This window comes from Epargyreus clarus, unplaced genomic scaffold (genome assembly GCF_041222505.1).
Source record: "Epargyreus clarus isolate Ecla_fem2 unplaced genomic scaffold, WU_Ecla_fem_2.2 ptg000003l, whole genome shotgun sequence".
NCBI lineage: Eukaryota > Metazoa > Arthropoda > Insecta > Lepidoptera > Hesperiidae > Epargyreus > Epargyreus clarus.
In genome coordinates this window covers 12,065,303-12,087,117 of record NW_027332211.1, presented here as the reverse complement: position 1 = coordinate 12,087,117, position 21,815 = coordinate 12,065,303, and the positions used below count along the sequence as shown (strand labels likewise).

Below are 21,815 nucleotides of genomic sequence, written 5' to 3'. Positions count from 1 at the left end.
TTGTCATGTCGGCTTATTGGCTCACAAATATCGTAGTGAATTTAAGCAGTTTCTCGTTTCATAATATTGAATTATAATCAAAAATAAATGAAAATGCGTTTCGTATTAAAACAAACCGGCGTTGGAAGTGAACGACTTGGTCAATTAACTGGTTTTATGAAATCTCCAAACTCAATTATTGAAACACCAACTGCCGCGCTTTTCACGCAGGTAGTATTTTCCTTTTGCATCTATTTTTTCGTATTTATGGAATATATGGACAGACATAACTTTACTAATGAACCAAGTAGGTGGGGGTTTGACTTTTAAATATACTGTTTGTGCTGTAGTTTGATAAAGAGCTCTCAAAGAGTTCTCAAAAGTCACATGTGTTTTCAAAATGTTGGTTCTTTACAGAGCATAATGTTATATTGAGTATTAGTTTATTTAATATTATCGACATGTACGAGTACAACTACCTGATCTAACATAAGAGATCTAACCCATTGGTTTTACAGGGACAGAAATAACCTTATGTTGTGCAATGATTATCAATGCTTCCACATTATTTTCTTAGTATATCGTTTTCTGTTCTGGGTGTTTGTGTATCTTTGAGTCTATCTAAAACACCCATGACACAGGGTATCCAAATTTGTGCCTTTGAGTCGATAGTGTTATTAATTATATTGCAAAATATAATTTCACAAGTTGTCAAGTCATACAATTATAACTCAAAAATTAAACTTTCGGTAACACTGTAAACTTTAACAATTTCAGGGAGGCAGTGTGGTCAACATTACAGCAGAAGTGCTGGCGATGATCTTCACAACTCCTCAAATGCTATGGGTACCAGTGTCAAACTCAATGCATCTAGAAAATGGTTTGAAAGCCCAAAATGAGGGAGTTGCCAAATTTGCTGGTCTTTCGGAACACTTTGCGTGTGTCACACTTCATAGTATGAGTGAAGCAACACCTGCAGGGCACTTTGAGCAGGACAAGATGCCTGTGTGGACTAAGAATGGGAAGAAACTTGTAACAGCGGATAGGTAAAAATTATATTTCTTTAACAAAATTGTAATGTACTATACTTACTTAAATATTGCATCTTACTTTTGCCGGTAGACCTCACTCATACCATCAACAAACCTATTCCTTCCTTATAGCAGCAAGAGCCAAAACCTGCTATGTTCTTAAACGTAAATTAGGCATGACAACAGAAAGGTTAAGTGCAAGAACTGTTCCTGACTTTAGGCAGGACTTCATCCTATTTGCAGTTGATTAGAGATATCTATACCTAGCAGTGATCACATACTATGAGGTAGCCTGCTAGCTTGCTTACACTTTTTGAAGGTGGTAGAAGTAGAAGGTGGTGGTAGAATGTTGTGTTAGGCGCTGTTGTGTTCCGTTTTGAAGGGTGTGGTAAGGAAGACATACTTTTCCGAGGCATTCCAGCTTAGTCGTCAGAGGTAGTGGCGTATCTGTGGCCGACCTCAGGTAGGAATATCTAATTCTATCTGGGGTATAGATGTCCATGGGCGGCAGTAGCCACTTACGATCAGGTGGACTGCATGCTCGTCTGCTATATTATAAAAAAAAAAACTTATGCCTTACATTTCATAAGGATCAAAAACATATCATAAGCTGATAACACAATCATTTAATCTTTTATGCACACTTACATGTTGCCTTGTAGTATGCATATACTAAAAATAGACTCATACACAGTGCATGAACTTTATGTGTATTAACTTTATTATGTAAATAGCAAAACCTTACTATCCATCTTTTACTTTCTAATGAGATCATATGCAATTTGTATATCATGTACAATATTATGTGAAAACTTTGAGATAAAAAGTGAATTAAAATATATTTATACCCTTGTATAAAAATTATAACATATCTGAAATTCAAATTTCAATTTAATATCAATCAATATCAAAATCATATAATTATTTTTAAACATAAAAATTGCAGATACATGGATCTGATGGAATTATACAAACCTGATATGTACATGGTGATTGCAGATGGGCAAACCTCCCTCAGTGAAAGCAAGAAGAGAATGGGCAAGGCAGTAGAGAGAACCTGTAAAACATTGAATAAATGTATGGATCGACATAAAGCTTCTGACACCTTGAAACATAGCTCAGTTATTGGTTAGTAATTAGTGTATTCTTTATTAAGAAATCATGTGTATCTCATAATCTTAATGTTTCTATAAACATTTGATAAATATGTCTGGAGATTGTTATATTAAGATGACAAGGACAATAAATCAATTGATTTTAATTTAAATTAAAAAAGCAGTGATGGCTCTGCTTCCAGACATCTTATTTTTCAAAGTTATGTGCGTATTACAAGTAAATTATCACATAGTAAAGGAAAAGCATTGTGAGGAAAACCATATGTCTGAGAGGTCTTTAAAAAAATGTGCCTAAGGGTTTGTGAAGTCTACCAATCTCCAATTGGCCAGCACAGGGGCCTAAACCTCTGGAACTCTGGGGAGAAACCTGTGTTCAGTAGAGGGACAGTTAAGGGGTTGGTGACAATGACTTTTTCTTTTTAGATTGGTCACAGAAGTATTGCTATACCCATAAAAAGAAAAATGTGCATCAGCTAAGTTCGCAAACTGTACCATAATGTTAAATTAACCTTTCATGTAGGTTGTCTTTTCTTTGTCCAATAATTTCTATAAAATACTATACATTAATAGAACACCCTTGCTAGAAAATTGCAGGAATAGAATATTTTTTCCTCAATTTACAGGAGTTATTGTGGCTACAGCGGACAGCAAACAATGCGATGAATTCATTGAAAAACTCATTGTTCACAAAGAAAGTTTATGTGGAGTTACATTGCAGGGTATAACAGATGGGTCCGATGACAGCTTTAGTGTTCCATATGAAACCTTGGATGCAATATTTAAGAAAATTGGTGTAAGTCCTTTTAAATATATTCTTATGAAACAAAATATTTCGTAACTTTATTAATCAGTTGGAATTTATGTGACAGTATCATATCAGTGATAATTTTATAGTAAATCTCTTTGTCATTATTATGTCTGAATGCTGTCTAACTGTTTGGTGCCGGCTAATACAATCATTTGTAATGGAGGTGTTTCAGCTCTATCTTCTCTTTTGGTAAAACACCTTGTCAAACCTTATTATTGATAAGTAGTTATTAGTGTTATAGTAGTTAATTATAACACTTTCAAGAATAATGTAACTAATGTCATGTAATAAGTCCTTAAATTATTATGCCATTGTAATCAATATAATTGTGCAATAAATAATTTTATATCACACCATTCTAAATAGAAATAAATGTTATTCTTTCTAGGAATCAATACCAAATAATTTATTGAGAATTATTGAGGGTTGTTGGAGTCCTCCAGTCATCCTGGCTGCAATAGAACGTGGTTGGGATCTGTTTGATGGCTCCTTTCCATTAAAGTTGACAAACGCTGGACTTGCACTTCGGTTGAATTTGGACATCAACAAAACTGATGAAACACCATTCTTCTTAAATCTAAAAGATGTCAAGTGAGTAATGCATATTTTAGAAAGAACTATTATTTTTATAAATGTATGTAAATGTAATGGGTAGCATGGTGTGTGTAAGTTAGTTAGTAGTTTAACATTACTGTATTTAAAAACTTTTATTTTACTTACATTCTTAGTTCGTAGGTAGTTCGTCAGCTCTATCAATTAAACTTTAAAGCAATTTACTGCCACCAATTAAGCTGAAATTTTGCATACATATTTGGTTTGAATGATAATGCATAATCAGCTTAGCGACGTCATTCTAAGTTCAATAAGGCGACTCCCCAATTTAGGCAACCAATTATTTTTAATACACCCCATGATAAATGTATCTAATAAAAGAGGTTTATGAGAAGAATAGAAAAAAAAATACAAACTTTTTAAATATAAATTTATTATTATAACTATTAACCTAAGTATACTATTGAAGCTATTTTTTAAAATATCAACAGATATATGGAATAATTGACTACAATTTACATAAAAGTCATAATTACGTAATTGATAACATACATTTCCCATTACAGGTATAAGGAGGATTTTACTCCCATCCTAGCAAGTTGTGAATGCCTAGCCTGCAGGAAGCATACTAGAGCATATATACGACATCTTCTCAACACTAGGGAAATGTTGGCTGGTGTATTGCTGAGCATGTAAGTTATAACATTTCTATTGACAATAATTATCTAGAGTCGAGTATGTTTTCAACTTTATTCCCACAAAGAGAATGTATTGTGTTAAACGCCTATATCAAAGTCCATCTGTGACAATCTTTTATTATATAAAGAAGGATCACCCGTTAGCTGCTGTCGACAAAAATACTCGGCGATTATTTAGTATTTTGTTCATTTACACAGATACATAAGCAATTATCGCTTAGGCTAAAGTAGTCAATGGGCGATCAGTATATAATCTACTTTCAGAATAGAAAACATTTGAGCCACTCAAACACTTTGTGAACATTACTGAGTATATATATATACGTTTCTTTACGACATTAGCATTTACTTATAATTAATGTGTACTTATTCTTACGCTTTCAGACACAATCTGCATCATTTCGACCAGTTCTTCCATCACGCCCGACGCCATATCGCTGAGAAAACGTTTGATGTGTTCAAAGATCATATCACAAAACAGTGTAATGCTCATAAGTTGGTGATACCGGTTCCAAAAGAGAAATCCGAGAAACCTGATGAGACTCTGTTGCAGAGTAACAAGAAGAAGAGAATAGAAGCCATTGAAGTTAATAAGGAAAGTAATACATAGTTTCGTTGTAGTATTGTGTAGAAATAGTAATAGACTTATTATAAGAATTAACTAATGGCCTACTATTAAACGAATATGGACTTCGAGTCTAGTATATTCAGGAAAAAAGTATGTGAAAAAGCATTTTTAAGGTGTTACAATTTTAGGTAACACCTTAAAAATGTTTTTCTGGCTGGCATATCCTAGCAGTTATCCATCATAATCAATAAACATTTTAAGTTTTAATACAGCTATTATTTTATTTTTTGCAATTATTCTTAAATAGTATCTTATCTAGCATCTATTTTAAGTATAGTATCATTAACATATTTGTGCCTGATGTATACAATGTCTGTAAAAATAAATAGGGCCTAATTGTTATATTGTTCATACAAATAACAAATTAAATAGATAATTTTTGGTGATTTTTTTGCTCTTTTAATTCAGACTCTTGATCACAGACTCGAAGTCTATTATCAACACAATGTAGTTAGCTTGTTGACCTAGTTAATTTTAGTAGTAATGTTGTGAAATAACTTTAAGTTATTAGTTTAATTACTTTCCCGTATTTATAACTTAGTGTGGTATTTCGTATTTATTGTTTTTAGTATGTAATTCCAAATTCCATACCAAAATGTTTTGCTGTTTTATGTAGCGTGTGATACTTAGCCAATATTCCAGTGTGATATGCATTTCCAAAATTGTTCTCTTTTATATTTTTTAAGTATGCATAATATTAAACATAATATAGTGATAGCTTGGTCAGTATGGTTCTTATGAGAGTTCCTGATTTACAGTTTTCTACCGAATGCCATTTTGGTTTCATTCTAAATGTATGTAGTAAAATATGCAACTTATTTATTATAAATCATTTGTATGTGATAAAATCGATATGAATAAGCAATTTAAGTCATCTTGAAAGCAAGTGTATTGAATTTTTGCCCTGATATGCCTAAAGATGTTACCTAAACATGGGTATCAAGTATTAAATAAATTAACCTTTACAATAGATAACAATGATGTACTTAACAAAAGTGATCCTAATTGGTAGCTGTTTTTCAATGATTATTTTTATTATTATTAATAATCAATGTTTTCCTAACCCTTTGGTTCGATCTTTATCGACATTTGAATTTGAACAATTGCTGCCTATTACAAATTGTCAAATTTCTGTTTTTGGTACAAAAAATGTATAGTTTTAATTAATAATGGGCGTGAGTTAAATCGAATAATTTGTAGACATTAAATTTTAATTAATAAAATTTTGATAAATAGATTTAGATAGATAACTAATAAATTAAAAAAAAAAAAACAAATAAACTAGCCTCCGATACCTTATTGCTGGTTGTGATACATTCAAACTAAAGATTTTCATCACTATTTGTAATTAAGAATTAATTTTACAAGTTAATTAAAATTAGAAATTAAGTTTTCGCAGTAATTACGTAGTTAAGTTTATATCGTGTAATGGATTGTTTCTTGTAAATTCCAAGTAAAAAAAATACAGTTATAAAATGTCATGTATTATGTCTTGCACATTTCTAGGATTTATAGTGTCTTGATAATTTATTGGATGGCTACGGCGCCCATGATTATGTCACTTGCATTTATCTTTTCATTTTCTTGTAAATGCATTGTTCTAAAACTAATAACTGAATAGCGTGTGAGATTTATTTTCAGTATACCTTACTTGCTATTGTTGTATGTTGATGACATAATAGTGTAATTACCGTTATCCGTTCTTTATGTCATAGTTATTCTAGGAATCTGTTACCGTTGATTCTAATAATCGTTTTACTTTAAATATGCCAGACATAAAGTTATTGATTTTAATTTGTGTTTCAAGTTAGCGGAAGATTTATCATTGTGTGTATGTCTGTACCACAATTATAACAATGTTACATAATTCTAATAAGCATATTTGTAAAATATTTCGACAGTGGCAAAACCGCGTGATTAAACTAGTTTATATGAATTGTTTTAAATATAAACCTTGTGTTGAGTAAGCAATAGTGAATGTGGGGGTATCAAATAAAACATTTTATATAACACATTTTACATAATATTTACTGACAATATTTACACAATAATATTAGTGACCACACTTATTGAGCTAGGCATATTGTATGAAATGTGCATTAAGTTTTATTCCATGTAATTGAATTACATTAAAAATATATTATAACTTATTACATTTAAAGGACTTGGCAGGATTTTGCGTTACAAAGTCACATTCCAAATAGAAGGCAAAATTTCTACTGATTGAACAAATATAATATTACATAGCATAACGTAATTTATAAATATATATTCATACTATACTAATACATAACAACATTTATATAACAAATCGAAATAAATAATGTGAGGTTATAAACACTGAGTTTGAATTATAATTTACCTAGGAGGAAGAAAATGGGATACATGAAACATCTATTTGGCGTAGAGTCAAGCCGCATATTCACTGACGGGACAATTGTCCCACCACACGTGTCGCCATACTTGTTATAGAAAGTCGCGCGACTTCGCCGAATTTTGTTCGTTTATTTGTCAACATCGCGCGACGTGGCATGACTCAAATATTGTTTACACAATATATATCAACATGTTTATCTATCTATGTTTGAGTATTTTCATTACATATTCAATTACTGTTTTGTTCTTTTTTCCATCACATGTTTAAAAAAATGTGACGAGTAAATAGAGTTTACTGTTTTAGGCGAATGAAAAAATTAACAGTATTCTTATAGATAGAAATGTGACGTCTTCGCACGTGGGACTTTTGTTCTGTAGTAAATACACAGCTTTAGTATTTCACTAGAATTGGCACATAAATTACAGCAATGTCATAGCCTAAATTGTCAATGAAACATACATTCGATTTTTTAAAAAACACTAATAATTTCAATAAATTAATATATCTATTAAAATATCTTTGTTACACAGTTTAAAATAAGTTACTAGCGTGATTCAAGTGTATAAATACATGACCGATTAATTGATAAATAAATTGTAAATTTTCTAAATAAGTAAGTACATCTTACTATAAGATATGAGCTTCATTTATAAGTTGCTGTTGTTTTATATAATACAAAAGCTTCCCTTAACTAAAAGTGGAATATAAAAATTTGTAAACTTTATATAAATAATAATATAATTACAATTCAATGCACCAGGCATAACTGCTCGTTGCAGCGATTCAAATCTCTACACTATTCACAGTCTACGGAAAAAAAACACGATCATACTAATATTTAGCACGTAATGTGATACAAAAGCTAGACCTCGGGTTGACGTACGACGTGTACGATGACAAGTTGTATTTTTTATTTAAACGCATTCTTAATTTTGAGATCCATATCGGCGCGGATCTTGACAGCAAACGGAACCTCGTTCCATGCTCCGATCCACTGCACTATAGCTAACAGTTTATAGACCACTACACAATGTTAGCCAACCGTTCACTGGTTACACTATTACAGTATGTATCACATGTCCTTCTTTTTCTTTTCACATTTAATGACATACTTATGTATTTACTGCCCGCCCGTGCACTATACAAACTCATTTGTACCAGGTGTGTTGAGAGGTTCCTGAGCCTGAAAAGAGAAAAATATTTGTTATTTTTATTAATCTGTTATAATTCTATTGTAATTATATATATTTACGCCATTACTAGCTTCGATTCCATTTGATAGTAAGTCTTCGTTGTTATCAACGGATACTAAACTAATCCTAAAAACACTTATCTACAGAAATTAGGATTTTCGCCTATATAAATGTTAAGTCTAAAAATTCAATTTTCAGAAGCTCAGTTGAATGAAGTATTTGGGTGGGGTTATGACAACGGTGGAATGAGTGGACTCGGTCTCCAATAGTCTCCTTTCATAGGAATTTTACCTGAACTAAGGTTACCCTTTAGAGATCTCTGCTAAGGTGGACGATGGAGAGTCTAGGACGTAGGTAGGATACAACTACACTATCTACACTACGACTAAATGTTATTAACTTTCAAACGCAATTTGCAAGAGCAGTAAAGAAAACAAACGGGTTATGTAATTTTGTCTAGCAACTTACCAAGAATTAGAAGCCCTCGCATGTAAATGCATGAAAAATAAATATCTCAGCAGTAAATCATTACCGAAATACAAGATACGCATAGATAATTGCAAATAAGATAAATACAAAATAAGTATTTACAATAGTAATACTACATTTACGACGAATAATTTGGCAACTATTTTTTAATACTGATGCGGTAAAAATGTTGGCACAATCAACGCCACAGTAACTTATCCTAGCGAAAATATTTTCTATAAATCCCTTAAAATACGTCAATACGTCCTATTAATTAATTATAGATACTAAGTACATCGAATTTAAAATGTCTTAGGCAGACCTTACAATGTGTAGTTACGCTAATTAATGTTATTTACAATACATAGATTTGTCATAATGGGGTATCATTCATTGTTTGTTACAGTTGTCTTTGAGATTACAAAAACCGGATAAAACGGTTATCGGTTCAAATTGAGTTAGACAGGAGTGGAGTTTGGAAATCATGATTATGTTTGACTTATCTAAGGCTATTCTGTATGTTAAGGGTGCATTCCATGGCTGTCAGAGCTCTCACCTCTTCTCCCACCGTACTGGGGTAAAGTTTGCTGCCCGGCGCGTAGCCATTCTGCTCCAACGCGAACTGATTCTCAGTGGTCTTGCGGTACACCGGATTGTCGAAGTTCATTGATGTCACATTCCGGTGAACGTAGTGCCGGTACATAATAAAGGCGATCTGGAATTAAATAATGATAAAAATAAATAAGAGATACCATAATAATTAGTTCGATATCGATACAAGCTTTATCGGCTAATAGTGCATAATTATAATGATAATCGGTAGTAAAGTAGACGGAATAGATTATTAACAGGTATTGTAGTTAGTAAGTATTGTTTAACATTTTTCTCTATTGTCATTTGACTCTTAATTAGCTTCAGGCATTTGCTGTCATAGATCATTTATGTAAGTACCTACTTCCGTGTTAATTAAGGTTGTAACTCAGGGGAAATAATGATTCTGAGTATTAAATAAATATATATATTTGGAAAATAAGTAATTTATATCCTGTTTTCTCTGTAATAATTTAGTACCGATGTTCATAAATCAGAGTGACGTCAAATCTCGCCACATCTGTCAACAGCTTCATACAAAACTCTCATAGATTTTAATCAATCGAGTCTGTTTAACGAGATGTGACGTAAAAAGGTCACGTGGCGACCTCACGCGATTTAGTGGAAAAAATAGACGTTATTTTTAAAATGGCATTTCCTCTAAAATTAAATTATCTCTCCACCTTTATCTATTTTGTTCTATTATTTATTTATTATTCCACATTTCAAAAATCTCATATTTTACGTAAGTAAATGATTATTTGTTATAGTTATAGTATTCGTTATGTTTTATAAATAAATAAACAGTCATTGTTATGGTAAAAAAAAACACATTGTTAATTCCTATCAATTAACATTAGTAGGCGCTTTATAGTACATATTACATACGAATTGAATTAGGAATGTGTTTCAAACAATCAGGTCACGTCCTTAGTTAACTTTCGCAAGTGACCTTGCTTGGACGATACCCTTCGTGATGATATTGAGCATAATAGTTTCGTCGAAGCAATAGGTTCATAAGCCTTTGTACGTATTGAAATACGAGAGATGGTTGTCATGTTTAACTTTAAAGAATTAATTCTATACTACCTATTTTAATTGTCAAACTATACTTTAATTTCCCATTACGACGACGACATAAGATAAGGCAATATTTAACATGGTTTTACGCCGTATAATACTATGAATTATCGTAATATAGATAGTATATTCTCCAGATTATTTGAACATACATTCTTTTTAAAAACGTGCGGTGTAAAAATTAGCTTAGCCTGAGTAACAATTGCCGCAGTCGATACGATGCCTATATTAAATTAGGTACTTAGATAGTTACCTAAATTATTCATGAATTGACGTCAATTATGAGTCGATTTAACCAATTAAGACAATTTATCAATTTGATTGGTATTTTTGGATCCATTAATTTTGACGTATGCGTTCAGGTGCGTGTGCTGATTTTAAAACAAGATCAAGATTTTTATCACGTATACCTAAAGAATTATTAAACATTTATTTTAATTTCTTATCTTGGCAAAAATAAGTAATAGATTGAGTAATACAATAACATAACACAGGTACCTAAATGATAGTACATCATTTACTACTTTATGTAATTTTAGTTAAAGGTACTGTAATAAATATGTAGTTAAATAGTTTAGATTACATTATTTAAGTAAGTACCTAATACACAATTATGGTTGAAATATTTGAAAACGAAAGCCACAGGGGATACTTCTACTCAAATTCGCCAATTTATTCATTTACGATTTTGTAACATGTTATAAAAACTTAATATGAATTATTATTAAATCGCCTATTATTGACAGTGGATAGATTGAACTCAATCCTATAATTTTTATAAATCAATCTACGGTTTCCGCCTTACTTCCATGGAAAAATAGAAAATCATTCGCCAATGAAAGCAAGAAATGAGAACTTATGGGAATAGATTACTTTACTCGTATTACTTGTATGGCTGCCTTGCGATTGGCGAACAGTCGATACAGAGTCACTTGTCTTTAACTACCTACCAACGGCGATTTGTCCCGTCAATGGTTCGATTCTTATCGTTACGATTGCGATAATTTATAAGTTGTAGAAGATAATAATGATAAAATAACCTGAAGCAGTCTGTTTTGGCACAAGCGGTTTGGATTTATCTCGTTTTCGCGAAGGTAAACTACTTCTAGCGATGGGTACCACTAAACTTCTCTTTGTACATAGTATTTTTAAAAGAATCTTATTACCTACTTTAGTTGGTTTACCAACGCCGTTAAATGTATTATCTACCAAAATATATACGATACATTCAGTGTCCGAGTGACATAATATATGAGGTCGATTTACTCACATGTGCATTGTATCTTTGAAGGGCTTAAAGAGTGAAAAAAAACACCTACTTATGTCAGTAAAGTATAAAGAAGAATTATAATGTCAGGTTCGGTTATTGAACATTTATATTAACTTTATAATATATCAAGGGGTTTGCTGGATTAAATGATTATAGAAGTAGTAAAAAAATAAAACTCACCAGACCAGCTATGATTACTATTCCTGAGATAACACCAACAACGATGCCTGCAACGACGCCGGCGTTTCCGTTGCTAGAGATTCCAGTACTTGTTTTAGGCGGTTCTGGAACACCTGGAGATAATAGGGATATTGTAATAACGACCAGGTATATTTTTTGTAAAGATGTTCATTGATCACATTGGTTACAAAAACAAGCATATAATTACTTTTAAATAAAATGCACAAAGATAAATGAATATAAAATAACGTGAGGTACAACAAAGGGGTTTTAATAATTACGTTCATTATAATGTAATCAAGGAACATCTGCTGTTATTTACAATTAAAAACATGTCACTTAGTAGCGTCAAACCTCCACCTTGGCAATAGCGGTTATCCACAGTGAAGAAGGACAGGTAGGTGTTACGATAGATGAACGCATAATATTAGTTTCAAATATACTTTTTTACTGATATAAGCCGTGAGAACTTTACGGGAAAATATTAAGAATCAGTTAAGTCACGAGACTGAAACGTTTTAGTATTTTGATATGGTATTTTACCTACATTTTAAAACAGGATAATTGTTAATTTATACATAAATTTGATAACAGATTTAAAAAATAAACATTAATTGGTTTTAATGTGCGATGTCGCCGTACTAACTAAATCTAAATTCTATTTACAGACGCCGTCAATGAGACGTGCCAACTCATACTACTCGTAAGTAGACTTAACTAAAATATCTTAACCTATATGTAGTAAATTGTGTAATAACATCAGTTTTATGTTATTACCGAGTGATGATTTAAAAAGAAAATAAGAGGACCGGAAGGAGCGAAATAATAATGTAAATATACAATAGCTATTGAGGACGAATGGCTTTGAAAACCCCATTCATTAAAACATAATGAATGAAAATAACAACTCCTGATGTTACCAGTGATTGTTACCAGTATTGTTCCTATTCAATACAGTACTGATTTGCGATTCCACCCTATTTAAATAATCGTAATGATGACATGCGTTTTGTTAAATAAGACCTAACTTTTTTCTTATATAAATGAAAAATGATTTAAATGTAAATTTTTAAAAATATGATTGACTAATTAATATTCATATGATCCCTTTCTAACATTTTATGACATTAGTGTTAGTAAACAAATTTGCAGGGTTTCTATCTGTGTGTCTCTCAATATACAAAGTAGATTACATTTTGAAAATGAAGTATTAAAGCATAATAATATTAAGATACGTTACCATCAAAATTTAAGTTTTTCTGAACATCGGGCATATAAACTAGACTCAGTTCATGGAAACTATAATGAGACTCTTGGATTGGTTTCTCCGTTTCGCCTGGTATCCTATTTAAAGCGACGTCTTTTTGGAAGAGATCAATGAATTTCGTTTTACTCTTGTATAAGTTTTCTATATCGCTTTCCCAATAAGCTTTCATTGGTTCGGCTTCTGGATCGATGGTGGTTGAATCTTCAATTTCTACTTCTTCTGGAGCCTCTGTTGTGTCTGCACTCTTAAATGCACGTCTCAATTTAAGGAGAAGGCTAAGCCCTTCTCTTGGTAAATTCACCATATGTGTTTAGAGATTCCCTTAATCATTCACTTTCAAAACGTCAAGTCATCGGTTTGTAACTAGATGTTTGGCATGCCCTGCAAATCAGTCAATGAAGCTCTAATTGAAGACACACAGATACTGTATAACTTGTTAGATGAACCATGTAGTTAGTAGACAGCGATGAATGTTACTGTTGCCTAAATTTCGATCACCCGATTATATATATTATGATTGGTTAGATTTATCTTATCTCTATTACGAATGAGTCAACCCAATTAGTATAGTAAAGCATTCCAATCTGTAAACTTGTAGCATGAGGTTCAAGATTTATTTTATTAATGATTTTCACATAGCAAAAATAAATAAACAGAAAATTATAATTATGAACTGAACGGATTTAGAACTGAACTCGATGCTACAAACTTTACGCCAATAACCAAATGATGAAGAAAATTAGGATGATAGGGACAATGGGCAAAACAAAATACGGCGAGGTTACCAAAATACTCACTGGTTACAGTCTTTTCCTTTACTACTTTTGGTATGTCTGAACCAATAGTTGATTTATGCACCTCCACATCGGGTTTTAGTGTATCTGTATATTATAAAATATCCTTATGAAGTGAGGTTGTTGTTGATTGCAATCCAAGGGGTTTTAACAACTTAAACATTTATTTAACTGCACACAATTTTTTAAGTTAAAATACGATAGAAACTGCGGCCGTGCGACACGTGTATACGCGGTAACTGCACGGAGTGAAATGACAGGCGAGTTCCACGCCGCGCCGCATAGCATACACGCCGTTCGCCAATTGAATTGAGTCTCCTGACTCCCCCATTCGTTGCTGTCAATTTAACTAAGCGCGATCCGGCTTGCACTGGCGCTTCCAAACTGTTACCGCGTTTCTAAATATAACGCTGTTGTATCTTCGTATATAAAAAGTAAGCAACTTGAAACTAAATGTATCTAAATTGTAAGAAAATTTTAAGTGTAATTTTCATTTACACGGCTTATGATATTTTTAATTACATTTTAGCTTGTAAGTAATTTGTAAGTAAATAAAACGTAATTCATTGTTGTAACGCGTGCACAGCTGTTTCGTTTTCCGATTTCATCAGCCCGAGGTCGCAACTATTTGACACTGCGAGCGGGAAGCCGGATCGCGCGTCGGTTGACTAACAAAAGGTGGCGTGATGTCGTGACGTCACGTCACCTTACTACTACATCGAGTCTTATTGGAGGAGCGGCCGGAGGTAGCGTTCCACCACCACTATTAAGTTTTCGGTAAAAAGACAGAGTACTCGCGTACTCGTACCGCTAGACGTCAATGGAAATATTTTTTGTTATAACACCTGCGTTACTATTGTCAACTAAAATATTTGTTTTACGTACGATGGGTACTGCGGATTTCTCCAAATAATTTTATTTATTGACAGAAACAAATTGGTCTTGCTGCAATCATGGTTGCTTACTTAAAAAAATATGCAAATATTGTTTAAGGTATCGTCACATATTTCATAAAATAACTTACTCATAACCCTATGAACCAATATCTCTTAGCACAGTAGATACCGAAGAACGTGATTATGTAAACAATAATAAATTATACAGTCGTGGATTTCATTATCACGAATACTACGTTTGTAGTAAGCATCCACAAAATTCCGCTGATATCACATTTAAGACTATGAGTAATGTGGTACGTAATCGAGAATTGAATTAAAAAATAATCAGTATATGAGCATGTGGGTGTGACACGCATAGGCGATTCTGTGGAAGTATTCAGTAGGTATAGTTCAACCATGACGAATGATTGTAGTGGTAATAAAAATATCGTACGATGTGTCGTCACCACATGACGTGTCGCCGTATTAGCCGTCTAACAGAATAATATTTCGTGAGAGGTATTTTTAATTCCGCTCGGCCTTCTGCACTAGGTGTACATTTTTTACAACACGCTGCATGACCTAATGTTTTGCTAGTGTAATAGACTTCTATTGGCTTCCAGTAGGTACGTCCAATTTTAGATATTGGAAAATTCCTATTTACCCATGTCTGCTTGTCTTATCAATCACAGATATCTTATCTATAGGTAAACTAATTCCCTTTTTGTTTTCTTAAAAATTACGCGTTATGCGAGACTGCGTAAAATATCATGCGTATAGTGACGTGTCATTAAAGTAATGGGAACGTACCTAAACAGATAAAGTAATAAATTGACGTCAGTACCGTCAAAACACAGGAGATAAACTGCAATATTTATAAATATTTCACGGCCGCCGACCTTTCACAAATATAGTCTAAATACGGCCTTGATAATTGAATCAATAAAGGATGATAAACCCGTATTTTTGTTTTTACAGGCCTTTCCAACGGACTTGTTCAATATCTACTTAACTTATCTGTTAACGTATTGCTGTAGCTATGTATCTGTTTTTACTAAGCTTTTTATAATTAATCAGTATAAAATAATGCACACTGTTGATTACAGATATTAAGTACGTACCCTTTGAAATATTTAACAGGGTTTTATTCTGTATGTAAAAATTAACAGACATAAAAAGGTGAAATTTTTTAACGGCTATAAAAATAGCTCTTGCCAGTGCATTGTAGACAACATACTATGTAGTTTAGTGTAGGGCCTGTAGGGTATTTACTGTCAGCAAGATAAGTATATACAATAAATAAATATGGAGTTACAATGTAAAAATAAGTACCACTTTCTTTATTTATTGAGTTTTAGGTTATGCATATCATTACTAGCACTAATAAAATACTAGTAAAACTTATGTTTTTTTTTGTCTGTCTGTACCAGCTATTATTACTATATTATCATGACATGTACGACACGTGATTTTGATGTATTTTTATCCTGAAAAAATCTGAGGTCGCCGAGTAATTTAAAAAACGTGAGCCAAGCTCGTTAATAATAATCCCAGTCAGCAACAGATCAAATTTAACAACATGCTGTATGCGCATCAAAGACCAAAAATAATAGACTTAGGTTTTCGAAGAAAATATTTAGGGCCTTTTTAGCTTAACCAAATCCTGCTGTTTGATTTAACTCAGTTCACACAGAGTATTGATATTAAATCTTTGCGACTGCGTTCTTTACTTACAAATTAGGCTCGAAAGAGTCGTTTAAAAATTACATTCATATTTTGTCGTTAAGAGGGCAAAAATATCGACAGCCCAAAAAAAAATTGAGACCTACCCCCTTACTCCTCCTCCGTAACTTGAAGAAACTGTTAGGAGCTCAAAAATCACACAAGTGAGTTGTTGTCTTGCAATGCAATGTGTCTTCCTTATTTTTGTTCTGCGATGCGCAATATACCTATAAATATTACAGGTCCGGTAGAATGAAGACTCAAAAGAATTTCTTCTCAGAAACGCTTCCTTTTTGTTTATGCTGCACCGTCTCGGCATGTATGCTGATGTTCCAATCGTACTTATGTAATCGAATATTTTGATTTATATTTCATTTGTTGGAAAACCATGAACGCGTACTAATCGTTATTAATGATCATTATCATTAATTGACGGGTTTCAATACGCGAGCCGCAAACAGACGTCATTACTGAAGCCATATGGTAGAAAATTCTAGATTCCTTTTGAGCATTCAGAACATTAAAACGTCTCATTAGGAGTATAAGTATCATAATTAATGACAGTTAATTTCGTTTTTATTTACAAAAAACATTATATATTAAATATGGTATGCACTTAATACTTCATGAGTATAATTTTATACCTAATCTTTAGTCTAGTTGAATTATACCTATCCACTGGATTTTAACGTCAGCAAGAAAATATATTTTATACTTTAAACCTTATTATGTTTTTTTATTTATTAGCGATATTTTAGCGGTCCAAGATTGGGTAATTTTCTTTGATTTTCCTTTTTAACCTAGTTCTCATACCCGATTTAAGTACCAGTGCTATCCGAATAAGCCGTCTACTTCCTAGTTAGTTATATGTAGTTAATGGTTCGCACCATTTAGAGTTCTATAATCTTTCAAATTATTTCCTACTACTTTTATACAATAAAAAAAACTATCGTTTTAATTCTTTTCATACCGGAGTCTTCCTTAAAATTCTAGTATACTTCATAACATATAAATTCTAGAACATTCATCACAATTATTAAAACAATAATCCAAAAGACGTTTTTGCCTCCATTGTACGTAAAAAAAGTAATATTAGCCAATCAGGTTTCCAGTCAACGAGATGTGTTTATGTTATGAGGTTTAATGTACTTTTTGTTCGTTACTGCAAAAAATCCACAGTGGTTACAGCGCCCAAACAACTGCGAATCCATCACACTTATCTCATATAAAATTTTCCATAAAACTCGTCCGGAAAATAATTGTTAATATCTGCTAATTATAGCTTTACGCGCGTTGATGTCGTAATGTTTAAAAAGTACGAAAAACGTTTATCTATCTACACCTAAAATGGTCTAAAATTCCTTTAAATTGTAACAAATTTGCCAAAACTTGGATTTTGACTCTCAGAATGGGAGGCAGAAAACATGTCACAAGGACTTCAACTCTGTAGAGCCGCGGTTGCTCATGTTATCTGGTCAAAATATAGTAATGGCAGTTATGATATCATTTTAACGAATGAATATGATATCATAAACTTCTGGTCTGTCCAAAACGGGTCTGGTCTGTCCAAATAAAAGGAATACAAAATAGAAAAATACCTACTATAATACAATGGCGGACCTAATGTAATTTGCCTTATCAAGAAAAATACCTTTTGTGAGTGAAAATGATGTCAAATTTTACCACAACGTTGAATAAATGACATAGGTAGGGAACGCTTATATTTTTTTCGGTCCTCGTTACTTTTGTAATATCCCACATAAGGAGTATGAAATACCAATTATTATTATATAATATATAGATATATATTATAGATATAGATCTATAATATTATTAGATATATTATATGATATGGGTATACACGTACCTACCAAGAAACAGCCTCAAAGATTGCCTTGCTAATCAACACCCTATTTTGTCATAACTATATTTTCTTTGGCCATTTTTAATTAATTTAATTTTCGATCCTATGTCACTTTGTTACTCGGAAAATGGTGTGACTGATTTTTCTCACGACACAGGACGAGTCAATCAAGTTTCATTAATATGTTTACGCTGTAAAGATCACGCCACACTGCGCTCGTGAATCGACCGTAGCAATACAGACTAAAGACGAATATAGCAGTTACTACGTAGTTGCTCAATCAATCATGAATGGATGCCAATGACAATTAATGTCTTTTTTATTGACCCCACTCAATTGTTGAACGAGGAATGCTTTTGGAATGGGACGGTTAGACGACTGGTTAGCTGTCATTATTTAGCTATATTTATTTAGATACAAGTTCGTGAATGTTTCAAAATAAGCATGAACTTAGGAATGAACATTTAGGTAATATTGTAAATTGTACATCAAACATTTAACATTCATACATTTGATATTTTGTTTACAAATAAAATAACGTTATGGAAATTATAAGGTACCTACCTACCTAACCTGCTTGTATCTTTATGTTTTTATTATATTATTACTTCATTAAGAAAATAGTTTAATAGGAAAACGTTATTACTTTTTTGGTAACATGAGGTATACTTATATCATATGTTTTTAATGACAATCTAATTAAGAAGTAGGTACCAATGTTGTGATGTTGTAGAAAAATCTCGAAGATTTGTCGTAGAATATTTTTTACCGCACCATCGTCAAGGTCTGAAGTTGAGATCTATTATGTATAGGAGGAATTAACTTCTTGTGTTTAACCGGAAGATCGACGTTTATGAATAAATCTTCATTATATTTGTAAAATACTATGTTTTAATATTTGTTTACTTAATTAAATGTATCCAATTGAATTGGAAATTAAGGTCATGTGCCTAGTAGATTAATTTTACTAAATTTATTATATGCCTACGTACTTATAATATATTTGTGAAAAAAGATTAGATTTATTAAAGTAGCTAAGCAGTAGATACTTGTAACTTCTAATCGATACGCTCTAATCTACACAGCATGATATTGAAAAAAATCTTCAGACTTAAAATAATGATTATAATGAGGACAATTCACCGTAGACTATATCCAATTGTTTTTAACTTGCATTGATTTTTTGTGGTATTATAACCAGTTTAACTTGTGCGTTGCCATTAAGTGCTAGAACTTCATTAAGTTGTTTTTCTATAGGAACTATAAACCATGTAACGATTTAATACACGGTATATAACGGTCAAAATATCCTGCTATTTATATCTAGAACCTGTTGACTACCCACGTGACGTAGGTTAGTGTTATATCGTAATAACTTGTTCTTTATGACGAATAGGTACTAGATAATCCAGTTTCATTTTCGTCATACAAATATATTTGCAAAACATAAATCTTGTCGATATTAGCTAACGGTTGTATCATCTCTTATATACCTACTTGTAGTATTTATGTCATACTCAAATTGATGTATTAATACAATGTTGGCCGGTTTTCAAGGTTTTACGGATATCTTTCTCTTGTGCTACTAATATGTTTAAATGATTAATTGTTAAGGAAATATCGACCATAGCATGCTATTGTGAGAAGTTATTAATTAATTATCATATAATAAAAACTAAAAGATATAATCAACATTATGTTTTCAACTTCGTTATTAAAATAAATGTGTACCCAAGCATGTGAAACTCATAATTTCAAACAAAAAATATTCGGTAAAGTAGACGTAGCCACAATTAATTTGATTTATGCGTAAATGTAAAAAAGGAGTATCAAAAATAACAATGAACACTGATATGTTTAGATGAGTTTCTTGAGTAGGTCAGCCTACCTGACCTCCTCAGATACCAATCAATAAGTCGACCAAGATAAAGATTAATCAATTTCTAGTTTATAATCTGTTACAGATGTTCACGTAATCTTTCGCAAGCCTATCAATGAGTAGAAAATACACGACGCGACGCGATTTTTTTGCAACAAGTAAGAATTGGGATTCTTTAAGGAACAATAATGTATTATATATAGAGAAAATAAATCCGATGGCTTCTCCTGAAAACAAAATAATAAAAAATACACGCTCGCCAATCATCGATGTTTTGAATGTACAGAAACAAACGTACGTATTTAATTCTTGATCCCCTCCACATATCTCCTCTTCTCTAAAATAAAATTACATACGTATTCAAATCAAGTTAAATACGTTCTCCAAAATAAAATTACAAACGTAAAATAAAAATGCGGCCAAAGTACAGAAGCGTGGGTGTGTAAAGTTTAATAGTCTCTCATCCAATGTTGCTTAACTTGTCAATCAGTTAAGACCTATCAAGCCACGGCAAGCATTGAGCCATTTGGCCCGATTTCCTTTGCAGTGCATGATAATTTTGTATTGTACTGGGTAGAATCATATTATCATTTCGGTGTTATAACACTGCTGTTCTTAGGCAGAAAACGACGACCCGCGTGGTAGAGCGGTCACCATACCGGTCTGACGCGCAAAGAGTTCCGGGTTCGATCTCCGGCCAGTGATGAGTTTGTGTATTCGTCTTTGTGTGTGTCTATGGCACCCACGATACACAATCCAAATCCTAATATGGGGCTGTGAGTGTAGAGAGTGTTTAAGAAAGGCGTGGCGGTGGTGCCACCGGGATCGTACAACAGAGGGTTTAACCTTTTGTCGTGTCGTATAATCCGCGCCAAACTGCTAGTCCGCTCTGAAGTTGTTGCGAGCAGGTGTAGTCATACAATTTGCTATGGCACTACTCATATATTCAGAGCGGACTAGCAGTTTGGCGCGAACTATGTCTTGTTACTAGTTAATAATATATATAATCGGTACTCACTATCCTCGACGCACATCTGGTTGTCAGGCAGCAGTCGCAGTCCGGTGGGGCAGGCGCAGGAGACGCGCGGCGCGTGCGGCGCGAGGCGCGGCGCCGGCAGGCACAGGTGCGAGCAGTGCCCGTTCACCGCCGCGCAGTAGTTCACGCCGTCCGGCTGCCGGTACGGGTGGTACACGTGGATCACCATCGGGTTTTGTAGCTGTTGGGAAGGAAGTAAGTTAAGATAAGATAAGATAAGAAGAAGTAAGTTGTGATACGGTATCGGGAGAAACCAAGTAGGTATTGGTTTTTTATTTATACCTAACGACTAACAATACGCACTTGGTCAGTGCGGTGGACTATGGTCTAATCCTTCTCATTCTGAGAGGAGACCCGTGCCCAGCAGTGGGACAGTAATGGGTTGATGATGATGAATGATGACTA

The 21,815-nt window shown here is 32.8% G+C and overlaps 2 protein-coding genes across 14 annotated transcripts in view; one reads left to right on the top strand and one right to left on the bottom strand.

Moving 5' to 3' along the window:
• Positions 1-5,240, top strand: LOC140754340 (queuine tRNA-ribosyltransferase accessory subunit 2). Its single transcript, XM_073089337.1, has 7 exons — positions 1-210; positions 757-1,025; positions 1,957-2,138; positions 2,749-2,918; positions 3,322-3,524; positions 4,052-4,177; positions 4,568-5,240. The coding sequence occupies exons 1-7, from the start codon at positions 88-90 to the stop codon at positions 4,791-4,793; spliced, it is 1,299 nt and encodes a 432-aa protein (XP_072945438.1). The 5' UTR covers positions 1-87; the 3' UTR covers positions 4,794-5,240.
• A 1,571-nt stretch (positions 5,241-6,811) lies between these two features.
• The window catches only part of LpR1 (Lipophorin receptor 1), a 301,804-nt gene continuing 286,800 nt past the window's right edge, over positions 6,812-21,815 (bottom strand). For 8 of the 13 annotated variants that reach the window (XM_073089245.1, XM_073089236.1, XM_073089313.1 and 5 more), the window contains exons 12-16: positions 21,393-21,591; positions 14,035-14,118; positions 11,971-12,083; positions 9,406-9,564; positions 6,812-8,371 (exon numbers count right to left, since the gene is read on the bottom strand). In XM_073089245.1, the coding sequence (XP_072945346.1) occupies positions 8,327-8,371; positions 9,406-9,564; positions 11,971-12,083; positions 14,035-14,118; positions 21,393-21,591 (600 nt within the window). In that variant the 3' untranslated portion in view covers positions 6,812-8,326. Of the gene's footprint in view, positions 8,372-8,849; positions 9,565-11,970; positions 12,084-13,447; positions 13,619-14,034; positions 14,119-21,392; positions 21,592-21,815 lie in introns of those variants that run through there. The other 5 variants (XM_073089264.1, XM_073089255.1, XM_073089322.1 and 2 more) reach the window with 3 other exon arrangements.